Source organism: Hypanus sabinus, chromosome 4, assembly GCF_030144855.1.
Source record: "Hypanus sabinus isolate sHypSab1 chromosome 4, sHypSab1.hap1, whole genome shotgun sequence".
NCBI lineage: Eukaryota > Metazoa > Chordata > Chondrichthyes > Myliobatiformes > Dasyatidae > Hypanus > Hypanus sabinus.
In genome coordinates this window covers 23,124,203-23,146,110 of record NC_082709.1, presented here as the reverse complement: position 1 = coordinate 23,146,110, position 21,908 = coordinate 23,124,203, and the positions used below count along the sequence as shown (strand labels likewise).

General features: G+C 38.1%; 1 protein-coding gene across 6 annotated transcripts in view; it reads left to right on the top strand.

Moving 5' to 3' along the window:
• erich2 (glutamate-rich 2) overlaps positions 1-21,908 on the top strand; it is a 105,077-nt gene that overhangs the window by 78,217 nt on the left and 4,952 nt on the right. For all 6 annotated transcript variants that reach the window (XM_059966598.1, XM_059966599.1, XM_059966600.1 and 3 more), the window contains 2 exons: positions 6,480-6,537; positions 14,056-14,127. In XM_059966598.1, the coding sequence (XP_059822581.1) occupies positions 6,480-6,537; positions 14,056-14,127 (130 nt within the window). The remainder of the gene's footprint in view (positions 1-6,479; positions 6,538-14,055; positions 14,128-21,908) is intronic.

Below are 21,908 nucleotides of genomic sequence, written 5' to 3'. Positions count from 1 at the left end.
AAGCAGACATCTTCCTCTGGGAGAATGGGCGAAAGAGAGAGAGAGACAGGTCACGTGCAGACACCTTCCTCCAGCAGCAGCAAGCCAGAGGGAGAGAGGGACTGGGCACCTGTAGGTTGTCTGCGCAGAACACCCACCCCACTTCCGCTCTCATCTTCATTGGTTTCAATCTTCCACGACACTTTAATCAGTGAGATTGGTGAAAAATAGAGTCAATCATAAGCTTAAGTGGCCTGTCTTAAAACATCTTGGCTTCCAGGCCCCATGCTTCACTTGATACCTCACCAAATTCACTCAGAGACAGCAAAGCACCAGTTAGCATAATTGGCCCAAAATGTAGATCACAGGCTCCAACACTAGCAAAATCTCATTTGAAAAAAAAAGTAGTAAAGGAAGTGAAAGAAGTAGTTCCGGAAGATAATGTCATCAGTGAACAACACAACCTAGGGCGACATCCTCCAAACTTTTGTCAGCAACCTATTTTCTTGTTCAAAAGCTAATAAATTTAACAAAACTTACTCTCACAAATCAAAGCAGGTTGTTCTTAACTGCCAATGCTTTTTCACTGTCAATTTTTTGGATTAGAGGGAAGCAAATACAAGCTTACTATAAGATGAAAAGAGAGAGAAAATGAGGAACTATGGTATTTTTTACCTAATAGAAGTTGGATCTATAATAAGGTAAGTAGTAACAGAACCCCTTAGAAAGAACAACAGGACTGAAAAGAGTCTCTGTGCATTTATGAAAGGAAAATCGTGTTTGACTAATCCACTGGAATTATTTGAGGATATGACTAGCAGAATAGTTAAGTGGATGTAATGTTTAAATATTCAGAAGACTTTAATAAGGTCCAACACAGGAGGATAATGGACAAAGTTAGAGGATACAGAAATGGGTGTAATACACTGATGAGGATTGAGAATTTGGTATTATACAGCAGGCAAAGAGTAGTAATAAATAGATGACTCTGGCGTTGCTGGCTTTGACTAGAGGAGTGCCACTGGAATTGATGTTTGGGCACTGGATATTCATTATATATTGCAGTTGATTTGGCAGAAGGGACCAAATATGTTTACAAGTTTGCTGGTGATGTAAAACTAAGCAGGGTTGTGCTTAGGGAGGAGGATGTAAAAGATTTCAAAAAGTAATTGGGCAAGATGATGGTAGATGAAATAAATGTGGAAAAAGATAAAATATCCTCTTCAAAGTATCAAAGTATCCACAAAGTGTGCAAAACAGAAAAAATGTATTTTTTGACATTGCACAAAATTCACTGAAAGCCAACAAGCAAGTGGAACAAGCAATTAGAAAGTAAAATGGCATGTTGGTCTTTATCATTAGAGGATTTAAGTACTGAAGCAAAACACCTAGTTATGGGTAGATGGCATCAGGAGTAATGGGTAAAATTTTGGTCACTTCATCTAATAATGTATATATTTGCCATAGAGGATGTGCATCAACATTTCATTAGATGAGTTCCACAATTGATGTTTTTTTTCATATGAGGAGAGATTGAGTAGGCTTATCTTTTACTTTCTAGATTTTGAAAGAAGAGATCTCATTGAAACTAAATAAATTCATACAGGACTCAACAGGCTGGTTGCAGGGAGGATACATCCTCAAAATAAGGGATAGGCTATTTATGGCTAAGGCCAAGATGGAGCTGACTAGATTTATAACCCTCTGCAGCTTCTTTCGGTCCTGTGCAGTAGACCCCCCCCCCCCCCGCCTCCCCAAACCAGACAGCCTGTCAGAATGCTGTCCCTGGTACATCTATAGAAGCTTTTGAGTGTATTTGTTGACATGCCACGTGGCAATCTTGCATATTATCTTTTTGTCCACAATTGAAAGTCATGGAATTGTACCAAATAGAAAAGGGCTCTGTCCCTTATGTTGGTTCCAGTCACCAAGCGTTCATATATACTAATCTCATTTTCCTCTTGTATCCCCATCAACTGCCCCCTCACAATTCTCCTGCCACTTATCTACACCATTCCCCCCTCCAAGCCATATCAAATTACAGTAACCAGTTAGCATTACTTCACAATGAAAGAGGAAACTTGAGGACACAGGAGATTCACATGATGTCGCAGAGAATATCCAACTCAAAGTTCTAGTTCTTGACCACCTCCGCAACAGTAAATGGCTTATTTCTTTCTACTCTGTTCTCTGTACATAATAATTTTATTACTTCCATCATAGGCCCCTTATTCCTTGGATCTTTAGATAAACCTCTTCTCCACTTAATCAAAACTTTCACACTTTTCCTGAATGATATTTCAGTTGTGGCTGGACTAATTCTTTCTATAGGTTCACCATGATTTACTTTCACTGCATACTGCTATTTATAAAGCTCAGTGTTTTGTATTCTCTTTTTTCAACTACTTTTTCAATCTGCCCTAACTCAATGTATAATGTATATATAACCTCAGATGTCTCTGCTTTCACAATCCTTTCAGAAATATGCTTTCTGATTGATAATGCCTATTCTCATTATTCCTACCACAATGTAACAGCAGGTTTCTCAGCACTAAATTACACCTGCCAACTATATGCTCATTCCACCAGCCCATCTGAATCCTATTGAAGATTATTGCAATCTTCCATGAGGCTGTGTTGCATAGAGGCCAGGAAGCCAGAAGGTGGGGCATGAACACATGATTGACTTCATCTCTCGCCAATCTCGCTGATTAAAGTGCCGTGGAAGACTGAGATCATTGAAGCGGGTGTGGAATATGAGCAAGTGTTCAGTGCCGTCTACTAGCCTCTCGCTTGCTGCTACTGGAAAAGGTGACTGTACATGGCAGTCTGTTGCTTACTACTCCCAAGGGAAGGTCCTTGCATTCAAGTGATCTCTCTCTCCCTTGATGTTGTTGCTGGATGTTGCTGTAGCAAGATTTAATTGACGTGGATTGTAGACTTCGACTCTTAGTTTTATGATGTGTTCTAATCCTGGTTACTCTTTTTTGTTACTATTTTTGGGCAATTTCTGAATCTGGCAGCCTGCAGATAACACTGAGCTGAACTGTACTGAAATATGCCTTTTGATTTTGTGTTTTATGTTCTGTGTTTTTGCTCGGGTTCTTCTGCTGCTGTTTGCACAAGTTTTTTGTGCATGGGGAGGGGTTTGATGGTTGATGTTTTTCTTTGAACAGGTTAGCTCTTTGTTTCATGACTGTCTGTGGGGAAGGCAGATTTCAGGGTTGCATATCACATACTTACTTTGATGATAAATGTACTTTGAATCTTTGAACATATATTGCAGGTTTTTGTTTTACGTTTCAGAAAAGCCATAGCAACTGATTTATTGAACGCCAAAAAACTAAACTCAAATCATGCTAAGAACCCTTAATGTAATTATGTCATCACATCAGACCAGCCTCTTAAAGTGAAACCCCAACTCAATGTCAGTGACTGTGAATTATGTACATTTCCACCAATTACATTAACCTACAAAGTCATTTGCAAATTTGTTGCACATGTTATATTTTCTTTGGTAGAGAGTCACCTTGCACACTGCAGTTCTTCTGATAAAGGTACAAAACAATTAAGTGGGGAGCATTTGATTTAGACCCAATGACAATGAATAACAAGGATATATTTCCAAATTAAGATGATATGCAACTGAGAGGGATTGGAAGGTTACCATGTATCTTCTGCCCTTCCTGAAACGGAGGTAGAGATCACTGTTTGAGAGGTGTAGGCAGAGTATTCCTGGAAAGTAATGGTGGAGTATTTTGTAGATGAAACTTATCGCAATTGTGGTGCACCAGTAGTGAAGGGAATGTTAACAATTGTGAAAAATGTGTTAGTCATTCAGCTGCTTTACCCTATACTTCTTACACTTTTTGATTGTTGTGAGAACAGCAGTCCTTCAGACAAGTTAGCAAAATTTCATCGTGTTTCTGTAGTGTCAGATGGTGAATCATCTTCTGCAAATACGTCAACCTCTGGCCTCTCAGAGCCACAGGATTTATGTAACTTGACTGGCTGATTTTCTGGTCAATGTGGATCCTAGGATATGATGGTTGGCATTCAATGAGGGTGATGCTTTTGAATACTGAGGGTTATTGATTGGACCTTCTCTTATTGGAGATGGCCATTGCCTGGCATTTTTGTGGCACAAAGGTATTCAGTAATTTTTCAACTTGCATATCATTTTGGATCTTGCTACTATGGGTGTACAGTACTTCATTCTATAGAGGCATTATGAACTTGGCTACCGTAGCCAAGATTCCTGTAATAATTAGTGTTGGAAAACTTCTCTAAAATGAAATAAAGGACTTCATTGACACAAGTTGCAATTGTCAGGTGTTATTAGTAAACAGTTGGGTTAATTATTTCACTTATTCATTCAAAACACCAATAAACATAACTCTTTAGATTGCATCTTGGGACTTGGTCATGCATAAGTCAAATATAACTTAATAGCATCATACACAAAGTGCTGGAGGAACTCAGCAGGCCAGGCAACATCAATGGAAAAAAAAGTACATTTGACTTTCTGGGTCTCGCCCCAAAACATCAATTGCACTTTTTTCCATAGATGCTGCCTGCTGAGTTCCTCCAGCATATTGTGTGTGTTGCTTGAATTTCCAGCATCTCCAGATTTTCTCTTGTGTGTGATTTGATTAATAGCATCATTGTGGGTATGATAGAATGGTGCTTACCTTATTGGACTCGTACTCAGACTCTTTACCCAGAAATGAGAACAGCAATCCCACCAACAACAGCCAGAGAATATATGCTAATTATATAAATTTGGAAAATGATGATGAAAATAGGAATGGTGACTATGAAACTTCTAAATTGCCATCTGCTTCACTAATACCCTTAATGTCAATCTTTTCTGGGTTAACCTATATCCAGATTTACAGGTATAATTGACTCTCCGCCATCTTCTTAAATGGCCTTTAAAATTTTAAGCCCTCTATTTCAGTTGTTAATTGGGGAAGAAAAACAAATGGTGACTTTTCAGTGGCAAACTTATCATGTGAATGCAGAAATGGGAGGATTAAACCCAATATTCTTCCCAAGAAAAATGGGCAATAGTCTTGCAGTATGATTATAGATCCTCCTTGGTTATGTTTGCCTGATTCATGAGCACCTGTGAGATGGATGTGGATGGATTTGCTGGCTGCTATATAGTTGCAGGTGTCTTCTGCCAGGTGGGAATGAAGCAGTAAGAGCTGACAGTGTTGAACAAACTCACTTGCTCACTCACTGCGTCAGTGAGGCCAGCTGGCGACCTCTGTTCCCTCGCCTGTTCACTTTCCCATCACGGCTGTTTCTTTGATTCTCTTCTGCAAACTGTTGGTATTCATTTCTAACTTACAAACAGTTCAGGTTATAAACAGTTCTTAACAACTGAACTCTGTTGTAACCTGGGGACTGCTTGTATTGATTATATCGCTATTGTTAAAAGCACATTTCCATGTGAATGATATCATGGAAAACCTTTTAAATTTTCAATCTTGATTTAGTACATTTTATTTTGAATTAGTTAATACCATGTAATGGTCAAAATGTTCGGGCATTAATGTGACTTTCAAAGACATACTTGATTAAAAATTTGGCAGGAATATATGTTAAATAACAAACATTGCATGTATTGATGCAGAGAAGTAACTTTCTTAATAAGTGGAATGCTTGGACATTAGTTCATATTATTTCAAAATTGGTGACTTGGAACATGTGGGTGCTGATCTTAGGAATACACCTGGAATAAGATTTCTACTGATATGACTAGTAGATCTCATTTGGCAAAACACTCAGTAATTCAAAGCCATTCATGAGATTTTGTGTAATTTTACCTTCCTACTAATATTAACAGATTTTATTTATCATAAAGCACTTGTTCTGTCAAATTCTGTCATTTTTTTTGCCTCTAAGCTTACTGCTCTTCATTTGATATAAGCTTTAGAATTGACAAATTCATTTTGAATGCAGCATACATATCTTGACTGCTGACCTTGGGGCATTCCATGTAGTAAATCTACTCGGACAAATAACCTCAAGGACTGATATTTTAGTATCCTTAAGTCAAATTCATGTGCATTGCTAATCTCACAATTTGGAATGTAATCTTTCATTTGCGATTTAAAAAAAAATCCTGTGAAAATGTAGATGTAGCCTCATTTTAGGGTTTTTGTACAGTCCATTTGATTATGGCTTCCTCAGATAAACTGAAGATTTTAAAGCTAAATTTTGCCTTACTGGAGCTGTAGCCAGGTTGCAATATTATTATTGCACTGTTATTTAAATTAACTCTGGATACAGGTAACTATAATAACACCATAGATTTGTGTTTCTATTATCTGCCTTTTTATTTAAATACCTTGCCATTTCTCATTTGATTACCAGATTATGTGTTGATTGTTATAATTAAAAGAACAATGGAATATTTTTCATGAAATTACAGGTACCATTGCATTAATTACAAAAACTGTACTACTTTTATTGTGCTCTTGTTTTGGTAGTTCTTGAAAGCAATAATGGACCATGACTACAAGCTGTCAAGCAAGCTTTGCCAAATGAGTAAGTACAAAAAATTACCTCTGAGTACTTATTATGATTTACGATTTTTAAAATATTTTTCAAATGTTTCTTTTACAATTAGGTAATTGTAAAATAAACATTTACCTTTTAAGTATTAGAAATGAAAATAAATTCACAGTGATATAAAAGGTTGTGTCAATTGAAACCAGATTTGGTGGAATTCACGATGGAGGACAGTTTTCTCTTCTCAGGACAATTGGTCAGCATGACCCGCATTCATCCTGAAAATTGAGATCCTCCTTTACTCGGGGTCAACTATGTATGTTGCTTCCTTGTTGTCTATGTAATACGCAAGCCAGGGCAGTACAATATGGAGAGCAAGCTATTGCCCATGCAGCAGACTGCCCTTCTCTACACAGCTGATTGATGAACCCTAAGAAATGGCAGAGACCAATACAGTTTGGCACCAGTGGTGTCGCAGGAGTTGCCAGTCAGTGTTGAGCTCAATGTAGTACTGCCTTAGAGACTCCAGCTCCAGATTTTTCCTCGGGGTTTACTCACAAAGCCTTCCCCATGAGTGGGTATATCCGTAAAGTAGCGGAGGTTGGAGGTTTGAAATCAGAGTTTTCTTTCTCCAGGATGAGCTGCCAACCATGGTTAATGAGCCCCATCTGCTTGAAGTGACTAGTTTTAAGGCCCCAATAACATGCTTTTGCCCATTCTTCTGTCAGCAGTAACAGTTCCAATGGGGTTACATAGCTAAGCCATATGTGAAGGCTAGGAGCTGCTTTGTCAGACCCTATTTGAGATGCAAGCCATTGGGAGCATTTAATAGATATCCCCACTATCTCCCCCAACTATGACAACCTTAAGGAACCTCCTGAAAAAAATATACAATGTTTTAAAATGCATAATCCATACTAGGACTATAGGTGACCAATCTTAGAGAGACGGAAGCTGGGTATGTGAAGGAGGAAGCCTGTTTTGGCCAAGGGGAATTTGCTAATCTGAAGTCTAGTAGAGATTAGAATCATATTGCATTTTCAGCTCCCCTTGAGAGCCTAGAGTTCCATGTGAAGTGCATGAAATATGCTTCTTGAGACTATAGCTCATGAAAAAAGATACCTTGTAGTCAATGCTGTATATTCAGGGAGTTCACTGAATCTTGGGCAGTCCATGCCATTTGCCAGATTTGCCTATGTTTAAACCTGAATCTTATTACTTCCTTAGCTTATCATTCCCATCTGTCTAACTAGTATAGCAGAGCACATTTTAAACCATCCTTCAGGACTATCAGGTGCCTCATGTACAATGTCATCAGAGTGCTCAGGGCATAAATCCAATGACTGTACCTCTCCAGGGTCAAACTACAGTTTTCTGCAGAGTGAGTTCCACATTTCATGACCCATCTACTGCATCCTTCATAACTTCACCATCAAGAGAGATCACCATTTACTTCAAGTAGGCAAATTGGATCCAAAAACTAACTTGGTAATAAGAATATTTTCCCACACAGAGAATGGATGGACTTTGAATGAACTACTTGAATAGATGATGCATGTAGGGTCTCTCTGATTGAAAAAGTATCTAGATGACACTTGATTTGCCAAGGCATAGAACTCTACGGACCAAATTCTGATGGAAGTGATTAACATAGATGGGTTCTTGATGGTTAGCATGAATATAGTGTGCCAAAGGGCATATTTCTCTGCAGTTTGACTCTAAGAAAATGTTGGCAGTTAGCAGTGAGGTGAAGTCGCTCTGGACAAGCTACTGAGATCAATAGCTACTAAGCTCAGAAAAGATCTCACTCCATATTTTCAACATATTACATCAGTGATAACTTAGGAATTGATTGGCCTTCTTTGCATGCCTGATTTTGGTACTTAATTGCTGAGTGCCCATGCTGAGAAGTTATGGTTTGACTTCCACTCTACAGTGCAACTGCTGTAGACTTAAACTATTGTCACTACTCTAATAAAACCAATGGCCAGTATTGACTATTTCAAAATGTCAGTTGTAACATCTGATCACTTTCCAATAAATGACAATGTTCCTTGGTGAGATGCTGAGCAGTGACAAAGCAATGGAAAAGAAAGAAATTAATGAGAAAATGATTTTCTGTTTTCAGCCTTTAGTGAACCTTGATGATTAGTGAAAGACTCCACCAAAATGATCTCATCCACATCAGCAGCAGTCAAGAGAGTTTCTCAATATATCGAAAAGTCATTCAGTCCAATAAAGTGACTTCATAAAGAATCCTTAAAGACTAATGTTCTCTCTATTCTTGGTATTTGATTGTCACTCACAAAATTCACTATCTCTCTTATGCTCAAGGTTGCAATGTTTTAAATCAGGGACATTCTCAGCTGAACTTAAGCAAACTTTGCAGCTAATTACCCTGCCAGAACTGTAGTACTGAGTTCAGAGGATTCTTTTCTGTAAGGTAAACATCAGAGATTGTGCTAATCCTTAACCATGTGTATAAATATTGCTGCATCAAACACTGTAAAAAGAATAGAACTGCACAAAATAATCAAAAAATGCCTTCACCACTGCAAAGAACGGAGCAAATGAAGGATAGTAGGAGAGAGTCTCGAATATGAGAGTGCCTACATTATGCAAAGTCCTCAGAACTAGTGGGGGGAAAAAATGGTCTTTTCCATTGAAACATTCCAACTTCCATTTGAGGAGTTGCTTGGGACTCAAACCTTGTACCGAACACATTATCTAGCCATTGTCTACAGCATGAGGATTCTCCCTACCTCCAGAATCATAGTGGTATTGATGATCAACCCCTACAAGGCAGAAATTCTGAACTATTGCTGAGCAGCAGCCTTCATTGGTGACAATAAGCAAAGCTCTGACTTGAGCAGCATGTCAAATGAAGAGTTTGAAGACCTCCACCTGCCTCACTGAAAGCAGAAAATATTTTAATCAGCCTCCAGTAGGAATGTTAATATTGGTTGACACTAAGATATTGCATCACTCCCAAACCGAATACGATTCAGTTCTGGCTTCCCGAAATATCCTGTGAGCAGTTTAAGCCTTTATGGAGATTGACAACACTGGCCATTAGCCCTCCAATGTCTGTTATTCTAGAATAGTACCTGGGAAGCATGCTGGAGTAGGAAAAACATTTGAATTAGGAGCAGGAATAGGCCACATAGCCTCTTGAGGCTGCTCCACTATTTAATGAAATTTTGGTTGATCTGGCCATAACCTCAACTCCAGCTGTCTCTGTGTTAAAAGTGTTAAGACTTCTTCCTTCCATTGATTTTTAAGTAACAGAAATCCAAAAACTCTCAACTCTCTGAAGAAAAATAAATAAGTATCTTATATGATTTCCAAGATGGCGGTGCAATGCAGCTTGCAGCGGCCAGTCCGGAGCTGATTATCTGTTATTTGTGAAGTGGGGTGCCGTGCGCAATCATAATCGTTTGAAAACGGATGTGGGAGCATGGAGGAACATTGGGAAATCTCCAGGAAGACCTTCGTTGCTGCTGCTGCTGTGAGGTCTGGGACTCTGCTGGGAAGAACAGGCCCCCAGTCCTCAGGGTCGCGTTGCCAATGGCCGTTGGCGGGGCTGTCTTAATATGCTCGGCAGAGGATGGTGCTTGGAGAAGCTGTGCCAGAGGGGATGGTCGTCAGCTCGGAGGTTTGACAGACTCGGAGTCCGCTGCGGTCAGGTCGCTTTTGGTGTGTGCTGCGTCTGCGAGGCTGGGTTCGACGGAGCTTTCATTGTGTGCGGCGTCTGCAAGGCTGAGTTGGGCAGCGCTGTGGAAGTCCATAGCGGGGGTATTCCCTTCTGCTGCCGGCATGGGATGGCGAGTCTGTCGGGACCTGGGGACTTGTGGAAACTGTGTGGTGATTTCCTTTGAACTTATAGTCCTTTAACATCTTTGGACTATTTTTACTGTGCCCATAGTCTTGTTTTTTTATCAATTATGCTATTGTTTGCACTGTTGTAACTATGTGGTTTTGAGCAGGTCTTGTAGCTTTAGTTTTTGGTCTTGTTTTGTCTGGTGGATTTGGAGCTCCTTTCCGGGGAATGCGCTAAGATGGTAGCACGATATTAATACGCAGCAGCCTCTCCGGACTCTGGATTGGGGACTGCCAAACGCTATGTGGATTTTCTGGTGTAGTCTGTTTTGTCATATGCTTTTGTGATATCATTCTGGAGGAATGTTGTCTCATTTTTTAACTGCATTGCATTTGTGATTTCTAAATGACAATAATCTGAATCAGAATCTGAAATGAGTAACTCTTATTTACAAACAGTGACCCCAGTTCAAGATTCTTCCACATCAGGCCTTTCAAAAAACCTCAGGGTATTATAAGTTTCATTCAAGTCCCCTTCAATTTAGTAGATACTTCCTAGTCTTCCTTGTCTTATGGTTGGTTTCTTCATTAGACAACCAACCCATTCTAGGTACACAATTAGTAAACCTTCCCTGTTCTGTTTCCAAGCACTATAGTCTTTAATAAGGAGATCAATATTGCACACAGTACTCCAGGTTCGTATAGTAGTCCAGAGGGTGCACAGTAGTGTAGTGCTTAGCAATAATGCTTTACAGCTTTAAGATCGGGCTTCAATTCTTGCCATTGTCATAAGGAGTTTGTATTTTCTCCCTGTGACTGCATGGGTTTCTCCAGGTGCTCTGGTTTCTTCCCACATTTCAAAGAAGTATGGGTTACGGCTAGGGTTAGCCTGCTCACAACTTACTATGTTGGTGGTGGAAGCATGCTGATACTTGTGGGCGGCCCCCAGCATCTCCTCAGAATGGGTTGGTCAATGACTCAAAGGACACAGTTCACTACGTTTCAATGTACATGTGACAAATAAAGCTAATCTTTAGAAGAAAATAATGATCAAAATATGAAAATATCGATCTTATCAATACCTTTTGTAGCCCCCTCACCAGTCTCGTATGCAAACTTGGCTCAATAGCTATCTCGGCTAACAGCCACATGTCTCAGTGGAGTGAAGGCCACCTTTCATAAATATATATGTCTAGGGTCAGTATGAGTTTGGTTTCAACCAAACAGGAATGTGATGTTGTTCCAATTAAAGCGCATAAATGCTATGAGCGAGTGCTGTGTAACTACTGTCCATACAAAATTATTGGTTAGCAAGAAATAATAGAGCATACATCATATAAAATTATAAGAAAGTATGTTTACTAATTTCAGCTTTATCAAACGGTTATTAAGAGAAAGAAACAAATAAATGGGCTCATTACAGCTAAACCAGTCTAAATGTGCACATGACCATTGGAGCTCTTCTCTTCCAAACTGAGTATAACCATTATCCATGGCACCAAAACCACAGTCCGCATGAAAGCACCAGCCACATTCCAAACTTCTTTTCAATTCCATCTCGAACAAACTGACTCTCTGTCAGTATTGGCCCTCCTTGCAGACATTTATTTGCACGAAGTACTTCTTACAATGAGGACTTTCCTTTCCACAGCATTCTGTGGCACCTTCCCTTCTGTCTTGCTCTGCATCTCCTCCCAAAGAGACCCCAAACCAGACTACTGTCCATCACAAATCTCTCTCCACCCTGCTCTCTAGAAATTTCTCCAGATCCCACCGTCCTGAATGGCTGACACAACATTCCTAAGTAGAACAGCAGGGCTTCTTATCTTAGCCAAAATCAAAACATTCTACCAGCAGGACACAATGCTTTTGCTGAAAACTGGTATACCTACATCATAGCTATAGAAATCTTAACCATGGCATTACACTTATATAACTGAATTGTAACATACTTACTTTTAACTTGAATTCATTTAATAATAAATGATAACATTGTTGTTAGCTTTTGAAATACTTGCTTTGGTTGCACAAGAATATACAGACCTCTTTGCTCTTTGAAATTCTGCAGTCTCTCGTTACTTCAATATATGATTTCTCCCTTGTGGGACTGGCACACCAACTTCCTTATTTCTCATGTTCTCATAATGGACTATCATTGCTTGATGTCTTCCACATAGAATATTCATCTATTATCCTTCTTGTTGAACCTTTGCTGGGCTGGTATCTGAGCTAATGCTTGGGGATGTCAACCACAATGGAATGGTATGTTCACATTCCCCCTCATTCTCTCACTCCTGTTGCTGCATATTGTTCCTCCGGGATTGTTTGGTGGTGGCCACAGAGATGGCAGCAGAATCATTAGCATCAAGAAAGCCAATCATGATAAAGGCAAAAAGCTGGTTTGCAGATACACCTCCTCTTTAGGCACTGTTAGGAGATATATCTGTAAACTGCAGATTCAACATACATTATGCAGCTATTTGTGGGAAGTTTATACATTTCTCCCTGTGACTGCGTGATTTTCCTCAAGGTGCTCTGGTTTCCTCCCATGTGTAATTGGGCGACGCAACCTCTTTGGGCAGCAGAGCCTGTTACCGTGCTGTATCTCAGAATATAAAATTTTATACAGCATAACTTGCACTACCACACAGCCTTTGACACACTTGCATATGAAGTGGAGGTTCTTCTTGACTTCCTTGGGAAGCCTTTGGGGCAGTGAGGTAGTGATGAGTGTAAGAAGATAGCTAGGAAACTGGCTGCTCTGTATGTGAATTGATGTTTTCAATGTGATTGACGTAGCTGTGTTCTCATTCAAGGCTATGTTTGTGAGGTGCAGTTGTATGTTAAAGAGAAATAACCTTGGCAAATCCTTGATTTCATATGATTTTTTCCTGCCTGGTTCCTACCTCATTACCATTTTTTCTTCAGAGGCCCTCCATCTGCTCCTGGTATAGAAATCAGACCTTTACCATTCAGATTCATCTTCAACAATGTAAAAGTCTGTATTTGTAAAGTGATGGTCCAGAGTGCATGGAACTCCCTCTCTCCATTAGCACCAAAATAGTTTAGCATTAATGAAGTATTAAACCACTTATTTGGAATTGTATGTTAATAAAATAAAGGAAGAATTATGTGCTCAAACCATGCATGAATATTCCTGAAGTGATTGAGACTGAGCACCCTATTCAACAGGGTGATTAAATGTGGATTAGCGGTGACCTAGTTTGTGGTAAAGTGTTTTAAATTTCCTTCTAAATGGCTTGGTTATTTAAAGCAAATGAGAATCAAAACCCCAAGATATTAAAAAACAGAAACTACTGAAGAAACTCAACTGGCTAGACAACATCTGTGGAGATAGAGAGAGGGAGAGTCAGAGTTAATGTTTCAGATTGAAGGCCCTTTGTTAGAATTGGAAAAGAGAGATAAAAAACATGTTAGTTTTAAGTTGTTCAGAAAGTGTGGCAGGAATGGATAGGATAAAGAAAACATTTGTGATAGGATAAGGCCAATGTGGATAAGTTGTAGAGGGAGCTGATCAATGGATTAATGAGGCAGTGTAAGAGTGAAAATGGAAGCAAAAGACTGTAAAAAGTTGCATAATAGTACACTAAGATTTCCAGCAGAAATTCTGCTGCATTATCTGCATATTTATTATATAATCATTTAACTGTTAAATTTCTTGCTTAAAGTAGTGAGAATAATAATTGTATTTTGTTCTTATATATATATATATAGTTCTCCTCTATGAGCCTGAAAATTCAGAAGCCAAACAGTTTGAGGTACTTCTGGAAAAGAAATTACAGTTGGGTAAGCTGAATAAAAGCTGTTTTATATCTTTTACCCAATGGATATGATTTGAATCTTCGGTAAAAAGGATGGTATGATATGAAAATCAACATTTTAAATTATTCTCTTGATGCTGAGTTTTAATATTTATGCACACCGCTCCTTTGGAAAGAGAACAGTTAATATTTTAGATAGGTGATCCTTTGTCAGAACTACCTTACATGCAGTAAGTGTCCTGAAAGATAGAAACTTGCTTGTGCTTGTTAATTCACATTATCACGAGGTTTTTTGAAAATAATATGCTTAGTAACGCAGAATTTTTAATTGACTATTAATCTTTAAAAGAACTTTTCAGTTCTGAACAAGTGCACCACTGATAATCTAGAGATATTTTTAATTCCTGGTATAATTTAGAAATTGTATTTGTATCTGTTAATAATGAAGTAATCAAGTAACAATAATAGTTTCTGTTATCTCTATAATTAAGTACATGATATATCCAATTCAAATATGACTTCAGTTCTGCAATTTTTATAGTTGGTCTATAGTTCTAAAAATCTATTGTTCATTATTATAAATAGAAATGAACAGGTTCAAAATTAGTTATACTTTGTACATTTTAATTTCAAAATGTTGCCTGTAATCATTATTAACAAGAATCTTCATAGATACATGAGGTAGACCCAGTGATCTGGATCCAACATAAAATAAAATATGACTGATTTTCTATCTCAGTTCATTTTTCCTATTCCATCCCCAAATTGCTTGATAGTTTTGATCACCACATACTGTATGCTGTGCATGTTTCAGTACATCAGAATCAGAATCAGGTTTATTATCACCAGCATGTGACATGAAATTTGTTAACTTCGCAGCAGCAGTTCAATTCAATATGTAATCTAGCAGAGAGAGAGAGAGAGAGAGAATAAGAAATAATAAATAAATTTTAAAAAATAATAAATAAAATAAATAAATAAACAAGTAAATCAATTAGGTATATTGAATAGATTTTTAAAAGTGCAAAAGCAGAAATACTGTATATTTTTTAAAATGTGAGGTAGTGTCCAAAGTTTCAATTACCATGTAGAAATTGGATGGCAGAGGGGAAGAAGCTGTTCCTGAATCGCTGAGTGTGTGCCTTCGGGCTTCTGTTATCTCCTACCTGTTGGTAACAGTGAAGAAAGGGCATGCCCTGGGTGTTGGAGGACCATAATAATGGACACTGCCTTTCTGAGACACTGCTCCCTGAAGATGTCCTGGGTACTTAGTAGGCCATTATCCAAGATGGAGCTGACTAGATTTACAACCTTCTGCAGCTTCTTTCGGTCCTGTGCAGTAGCCCCTCCATACCAGACAGTGATGCAGCCTGTCGGAATGCTCTCCATGGTACAACTATAGAAGTTTTTGAGTGTATTAGATGACATGCCAAATCTTTTCAAACTCCTAATAAAGTATAGCCGCTGTCTTGACTTCTTTATAACTACAAAGATATATTGGGACCAGGTTAGATCTTCAGTGATCTTGACACCCAGGAGCTTAAAGCTGCTCACACTTTCCACTTCTGATCCCTGTATGAGGATTGGTATGTGTTCCTTCGTCTTACCCTTCCTGAAGTCCACAATCAGCTCTTTCATCTTACTGACGTTGAGTGCCAGGTTGTTACTGTGGCACCACTCCACTAGTTGGCATATCTCACTCCTGTACACCCTCTCGTCACCACCTGAGATTCTACCAACAATGGTTGTATCATTCAGCAAATTTAATAGATGGTACTTGAGCTATGCCCAGAGAGTAGAGCAGTGGGCTAAGCACACACCCCTGAGCTGTACCAGTGTTGATCGTCAGTGAGGAAGAGATGTTATCACTAATCCGCACAGATTGTGGTCTTCCGGTTAGGAAGTCGAGGATCCAATTGCAGAGGGAGGTACAGAGGCCCACATTTTGCAACTTCTCAATCAGGATTGTGGGAATGATGGTATTAATTGCTGAGCTATAGTTGATGAACAGAATCCTGATGTAAGTGTTTTTGTGGTCCAGGTGCTCTAAAGTGTGTGGAGAGCTATTGAGATTGCATCTGCCATTGACATCAGATATTCAATTCATTATCTGCAATATCTTGGGTCAACTTAAACACCATTTTATAGAGAATAAGTATGAAAGTATTAAAGAAGAGATTTAATAGGCTTGATTTTGACCTTTGACTTGGCTTATATATTTATGGTTGCCAAATGACTGCTTAATCAGCACCACAACAAGCGATTAATGGTAACACATTAAATTGAGAGAGATATTCACAGTATCTTTCCTCATCCTAATTGGACTTTGAAAACCAAGGGTTTTTTTTATTTTGAAACCAAAGCTTACAATTAACAATTAATTATGACCTGTGCATTGCTGATTGTTAGCGCTCGGTATACAGAGAGGAAGTAGTTGGATTTGATAAGTCACTCAGTCTAGAAGTGTTTTCTAACTTCTCTCCTGTAAAGTCAGGTCCCAGTTCTGAGAAGCCCAACTAGACGAAATCAAGTATCTGCATGTAGCCTATAATTCTTATTAGTTTCTGAAAATGCAATGGAATCACCTATAAACAATAAATTCAGAAAAAAAACCTTAAATTTGAACTAATTTCGTAACATAATCTGTGGCATTCAGATGCCATTCTTCTGCAATGCCCAGAACTGTAGGTATGGTTCAGTTTTAACTTTAAAGAGCTGTTAGATCACTTCTACTCCTTTGTACTCAGTATTTCATTATAAATGCTAACATTTTGTTTCTTTTCTGAACTTCTTTATAGCTCAGTAATTTCTATTGCCATGTTGTCTTCAAGTTTGCCACAGTTTTATTCATTTGGTTAATACATTAATCTTTTGTTCGGATTGAAGGCTCTTACTCTTACAATGGTTTATATTGTTGACAACTGGATATGTGGCTTTCTAGCCCATCTGCCAAGTTGTTATAAACTTTGAGATAATTGTGGACACTTGTAGTATCATGCTAGTCAGATCCTGACAAATTGGGTATGTCCATTACCCCTGCTCTTTTTCTCTTACCATTCGGTCAATTTGCTTACTAATTCAAGCGATTTAAGATCAGGGGAGTTCCTTGGGGGAAAATAAATTAGACTATGCTGTCCCTGTATTGCCCATTTTCTTGACTAAAGTACAACTGAAATATAGACAACGTCTAACACACTGGAGATTATGCGGTAGCCGTAATGCTTAGTTGGGAGTTCTACAGCAACAAGGGGAAAAAGATCAGTGCAAAGCAATGGACTTGGATGAACAATGGAGACCTCAAATATTCAGCTGGAATTACATTATCACAGCTAAAGCTCTGAGTCAAGGCCCACAAGGCATGGAGATCGCTGCTGTAACATGATAAGTGATCTGAGGAAGCCAGTAAATCATTGTCCATAGCCTGGATTTTCCTGTAAAATGTTATTTCAAATCAAGTAATTGGAAAAGTACATCAAAATGGAGCAAGGAGGTAAATGCCATGTCGCTTCCATCCTAAACTATTACCTTAAACTGCCCCCAAGCAGAATTCCTGCCTTCTGCCACAGAACCTGCTGAACCCACAAGAAATTGCAGTAGAAGGGCAGCACAATCTTAGACCAAAGAAGTTCTGTGGTAAAAATTTTTATATGGTTCAGCTGCACTTTGTGCCATCTTATTGTTCCAAATCCATAAAATTTTGGATTCACTTTAGACATTGTAGCTTAATATTAATATGTAGCTGATGTTTTAAAATTATTATGAAATATCAGCCATGGTTTCAATTTAGAAATGGCTTTATGATCAGTTTAAAAATGCATTTAATGGGGTAAAACACAGTTGATTCCATCTGTGGAAATTCACCCTCAGAAATCTGGCAGTTGTGGGATAAAAACCTTTTAAAGAAGAAGTCTTTATTGGTGTTTTCCACTAATCTTTTTACTGACATCATCCACACTTTCAAGTAAATAAATTTTTCAAAACTTATGCTCCAGGAAGCCAACAACAGCATAATATTTTGTCTAGCAACCTACACTTAATGAAATACACATGATTTCTGTACAGAAATATGAATAATCAGCCACTGAATGCAGAAGGACATCGCCACCTGAATTTGTTCAGAGACCAGATGGGCTCAGTTAATGGCAGCTTTGCATTAGGGTGTTGGGACTCCTACATTGTAGGTAAAGGGCAGGAGTTTTTCATAAAGTATTAGCCCTGGCAATACACAAGGTAAAGGCTTATTTAAAGTAAATGGTTTTACTTTGTAGCTTTTACTGATGTAGAACCAATAATAATGTTGTAACGTTAAGCAAAACATTGCATTTCAGAAGTTATTTCCAAAAGTTGTCAGCCGAGAAATATACATTTAATTCTAAAATATTACCTTTTAACAGATAGTATCATTGGAGGCATTCTTAGGTGTTTAATATTGTCAGCTTTTCAGGACACACATGGTCAGTTTTAGTAATAAAGTGAACTTAGGCACGTGTGGCCATAGCATCACATTAAGCTTTTTTCATTTAGGAAGAGAGCATACTGCTTCCTGACCACACCACCACCATGAAAACTCATTCAACCAAGTATTATTGAGAGCACAGATCCCTGTTCAAAGTTAAAAGTAAATTTATTATCACCATGTATAATGTCACCATGTACTACCCTGAGATTCTTTCTGTTGTGGGCATTCACGGTAAATATAAAGAAACACAGTTAAGTTGATGAAAAATGGACAAAACAATGTGTAAAAGACAACAAAATGCAAAGATAGAAAAAAATAATAGTAAATAAATACATAAATAATATTGAAAACCTGAGTTGTCAAGGCAACTGTGTGAAAGTGTGTGAAATTATCCACTCTGGTTCAGGAGCCTGATGGTTGAGGGATAATAACTGTTTCTGAACCTGCTGGTGTGAGACCTAAGGCTCCTAGACCTTCTTCCTGATGGCAGCAGAAAGAAGTGAGCATGGTCTGGATGGTGGGGGTCCTTGATAATGGATGCTGCTTTCTTGCCACAGCCCGACTCAATGGTTGGACGGGGTTTACCTGTGATGGACTGGGCCATATCTACTATTTTTGTAGGCTTTTCTGTTCAGAGCACAAGTGTTTCCATATAGATTCCATAATATATTATTTAGAGTTTACACAATTACACAATGTTTGGCCAATTTTCTGCTGTGTGTGAACTTGAATAGGCCATCTTCCACATTTATCTTTCAAAAACTGAATATTCCATCTTTTACATTTACCTTTCAAATGTGTCAAATACTTTTATTAACTTCTGCTTTCCTGAAACAATACCTCACTATTTTGCCTCTAATTGTACTTTCACTCATACTAAGAAATTTTTTTACTGATATTGTAAAAAATTCTGTTTTAGCCTATATTTCTTATGTTCCTTATTGAATTGTACTGTTTCTTTTTTAAACTGTTAACAAGTTATAGTTTGAAGTTTAATATAATGTCAGCTTTGACACAATTTTCTTTGTGTATTATTCTTCTTCCTAAATCTTAATATTTGATATTCTTTATTTTTAGCTGTTGCTTTTCTGCTTTGTTTGCTTCTATCTGCAGCGTTTGTTTGAAATTCCAAATTCAGTAAAGTTGTCCAATATGACCATTCTAATGTCTTATAATTATAAACTTAATTGGAAAATCTGCAATGGAATCCAGTCCGGGACTTAAACAATTTGACTTCCATAGTGTCTGTGAAACCCAGAGATTGCCATATCTCAAGTTTTAAATAGCACAGTGTATTCTGGGGTTACCAAGATCTCAAAAGGCAAATGTGGGACATCATTGTGGTTAATCCAAGAACCATTACATTGGCCCTATTAAAAATTTGGTATATTTTATAAATTATTTAAAGAAGCTCCTGAAGGTAGTAATTTATTTTTGTCAATATCTTTCATTTCATCCCTAAAACCAACAAAGGTGTATGCGTTTTTCAGCTTTTGGGGATCAGGCAGTCACTCCTCATGATACAGATGCTCAACAACAGCATTTGCCAAAAGGAGTTCCAGTTTGTTCCAACCTATCACTTCAGCGGCAATGCACTTACTCCAAGAAAATGCAAAGCAGCGAAGAGACCATGATTTTGTTTTTGAATTAACTGTTTAAATTCCAAGTTAGGAAAATGTGCCCACAATGCTCCTCAAGAAGTCTTTTAACTCCTTTGATCATGACAGAAAACTCACTCCCAATTTTACCTTATCCTGATAAAATCTTCTGAGGCTTGCACTTACCAACAGCAATCTTTGAAAGAACAATTTATTTTGAAAATATTTCAATGTTTATATTTCACTTAACTTCTTCCACTCACTTCCCATTAAAATATTATCTGAAACTATTATTTTCTTCAGAATTCAACTGCTCTCTTCTCTTGCTTTCCTAACATGCTAAAATCTGTCATCAACTTTTACTCCCCACTTAACTCGGCAACAATGTCTTTATTGGTAAACTCAAAGGAAATTCGAAAATTATGTACAGCGTTTGGTACTAAATTGGAAATTCCTGATCTCATCTGATCTCAGAAGCAATGTAAACTCAACTCGTTAGATAGATAGATACTTTATTCATCCCCAAGGGGAAATTCAACATTTTTCCAGTGTCCTATACACTTATTGTAGCAAAACTAATTACATACAATATTTAACAGCATAAATATGATATGCATCTAAAATCACCCTCCCAAAAAGCATTAATAAATAGCTTTTAAAAAGTTCTTAAATAATTTACTAAAGTGCATTGAGTGGTAACTTAAGCTCAGTCCCTGGCACTTAACATGTCTTGTCCCTGGTGGTTGAATTGTAGAGCCGAATGGCGTTGGGGAGTAATGATCTCTTCATCCTGTCTGAGGAGCATTGCATTGACAGCAACCTGCCGCTGAAGCTGCTTCTCTGTCTCTGGATGGTGCTGTGCAGAGGATGTTCAGGGTTTTCCATGACTGACCGTAGCCTACTCAGCGCCCTCCGCTCTGCCACCGATGTCATATTCTCCAGTTCTGTGCTCACAGCAGAGCCCACCTTCCCTACCAGCTTATTAAGACATGAGGCGTCCCTCTTCTTAATGCTGTCTCCCCAGCACGCCACCACAAAGAAGAGGGCACTCTCCACAACTGACCAATAGAACATCTTCAGCATCTCACTACAAACATTGTTAGTAGTTGATTGTGGAGGATATTTCATCTAACCTTTGCCTAATCTGAGCATGAAGCATTTTGCTAACACCTTAGTCCACTGGATTTTATTCTTATCATTAGTGTGACATTATATGACTGATTTTTTTTGTGTTAAACCATGGATAACACCTTAGCATATACATAGCTTCTCAAGGTATTATTTTTTGCTCAGATCTAAAACTGACATTGTTAACTGATCACTTATTATGGAAACAGCCTGATTTTCTACTCTGATTTATAATAATAGTTTTAGTACATTCAGTCACCTCCCACAAAAAACATTGATTATTTGACGAATCTTGGATGACTCACTAGCAACGCAGAATTATTTACTTTTGATGTTTGTGCATCATCATTCCACTGCCACATAATTTTGTGGGGTATGATGTAATTTCTGCCCTATGCACTGAAATATGTTGGAAGAACCATATTTTCAAAAGTCTTAAGTTGGAAAGCTATATCCACCAAACCTCTCAAGAACCTCCTGGGTGTTTCCTTCTTCTCTTGGACATGACAGAAACCCTCATTAATCTTCTATCACCCTAACAATGTTCCAGGCCCATTCTCTCACTAACATCCACACTCTGTTCCTGAAAGTCTTCATATACATCTTACTGAATCTGTTTCA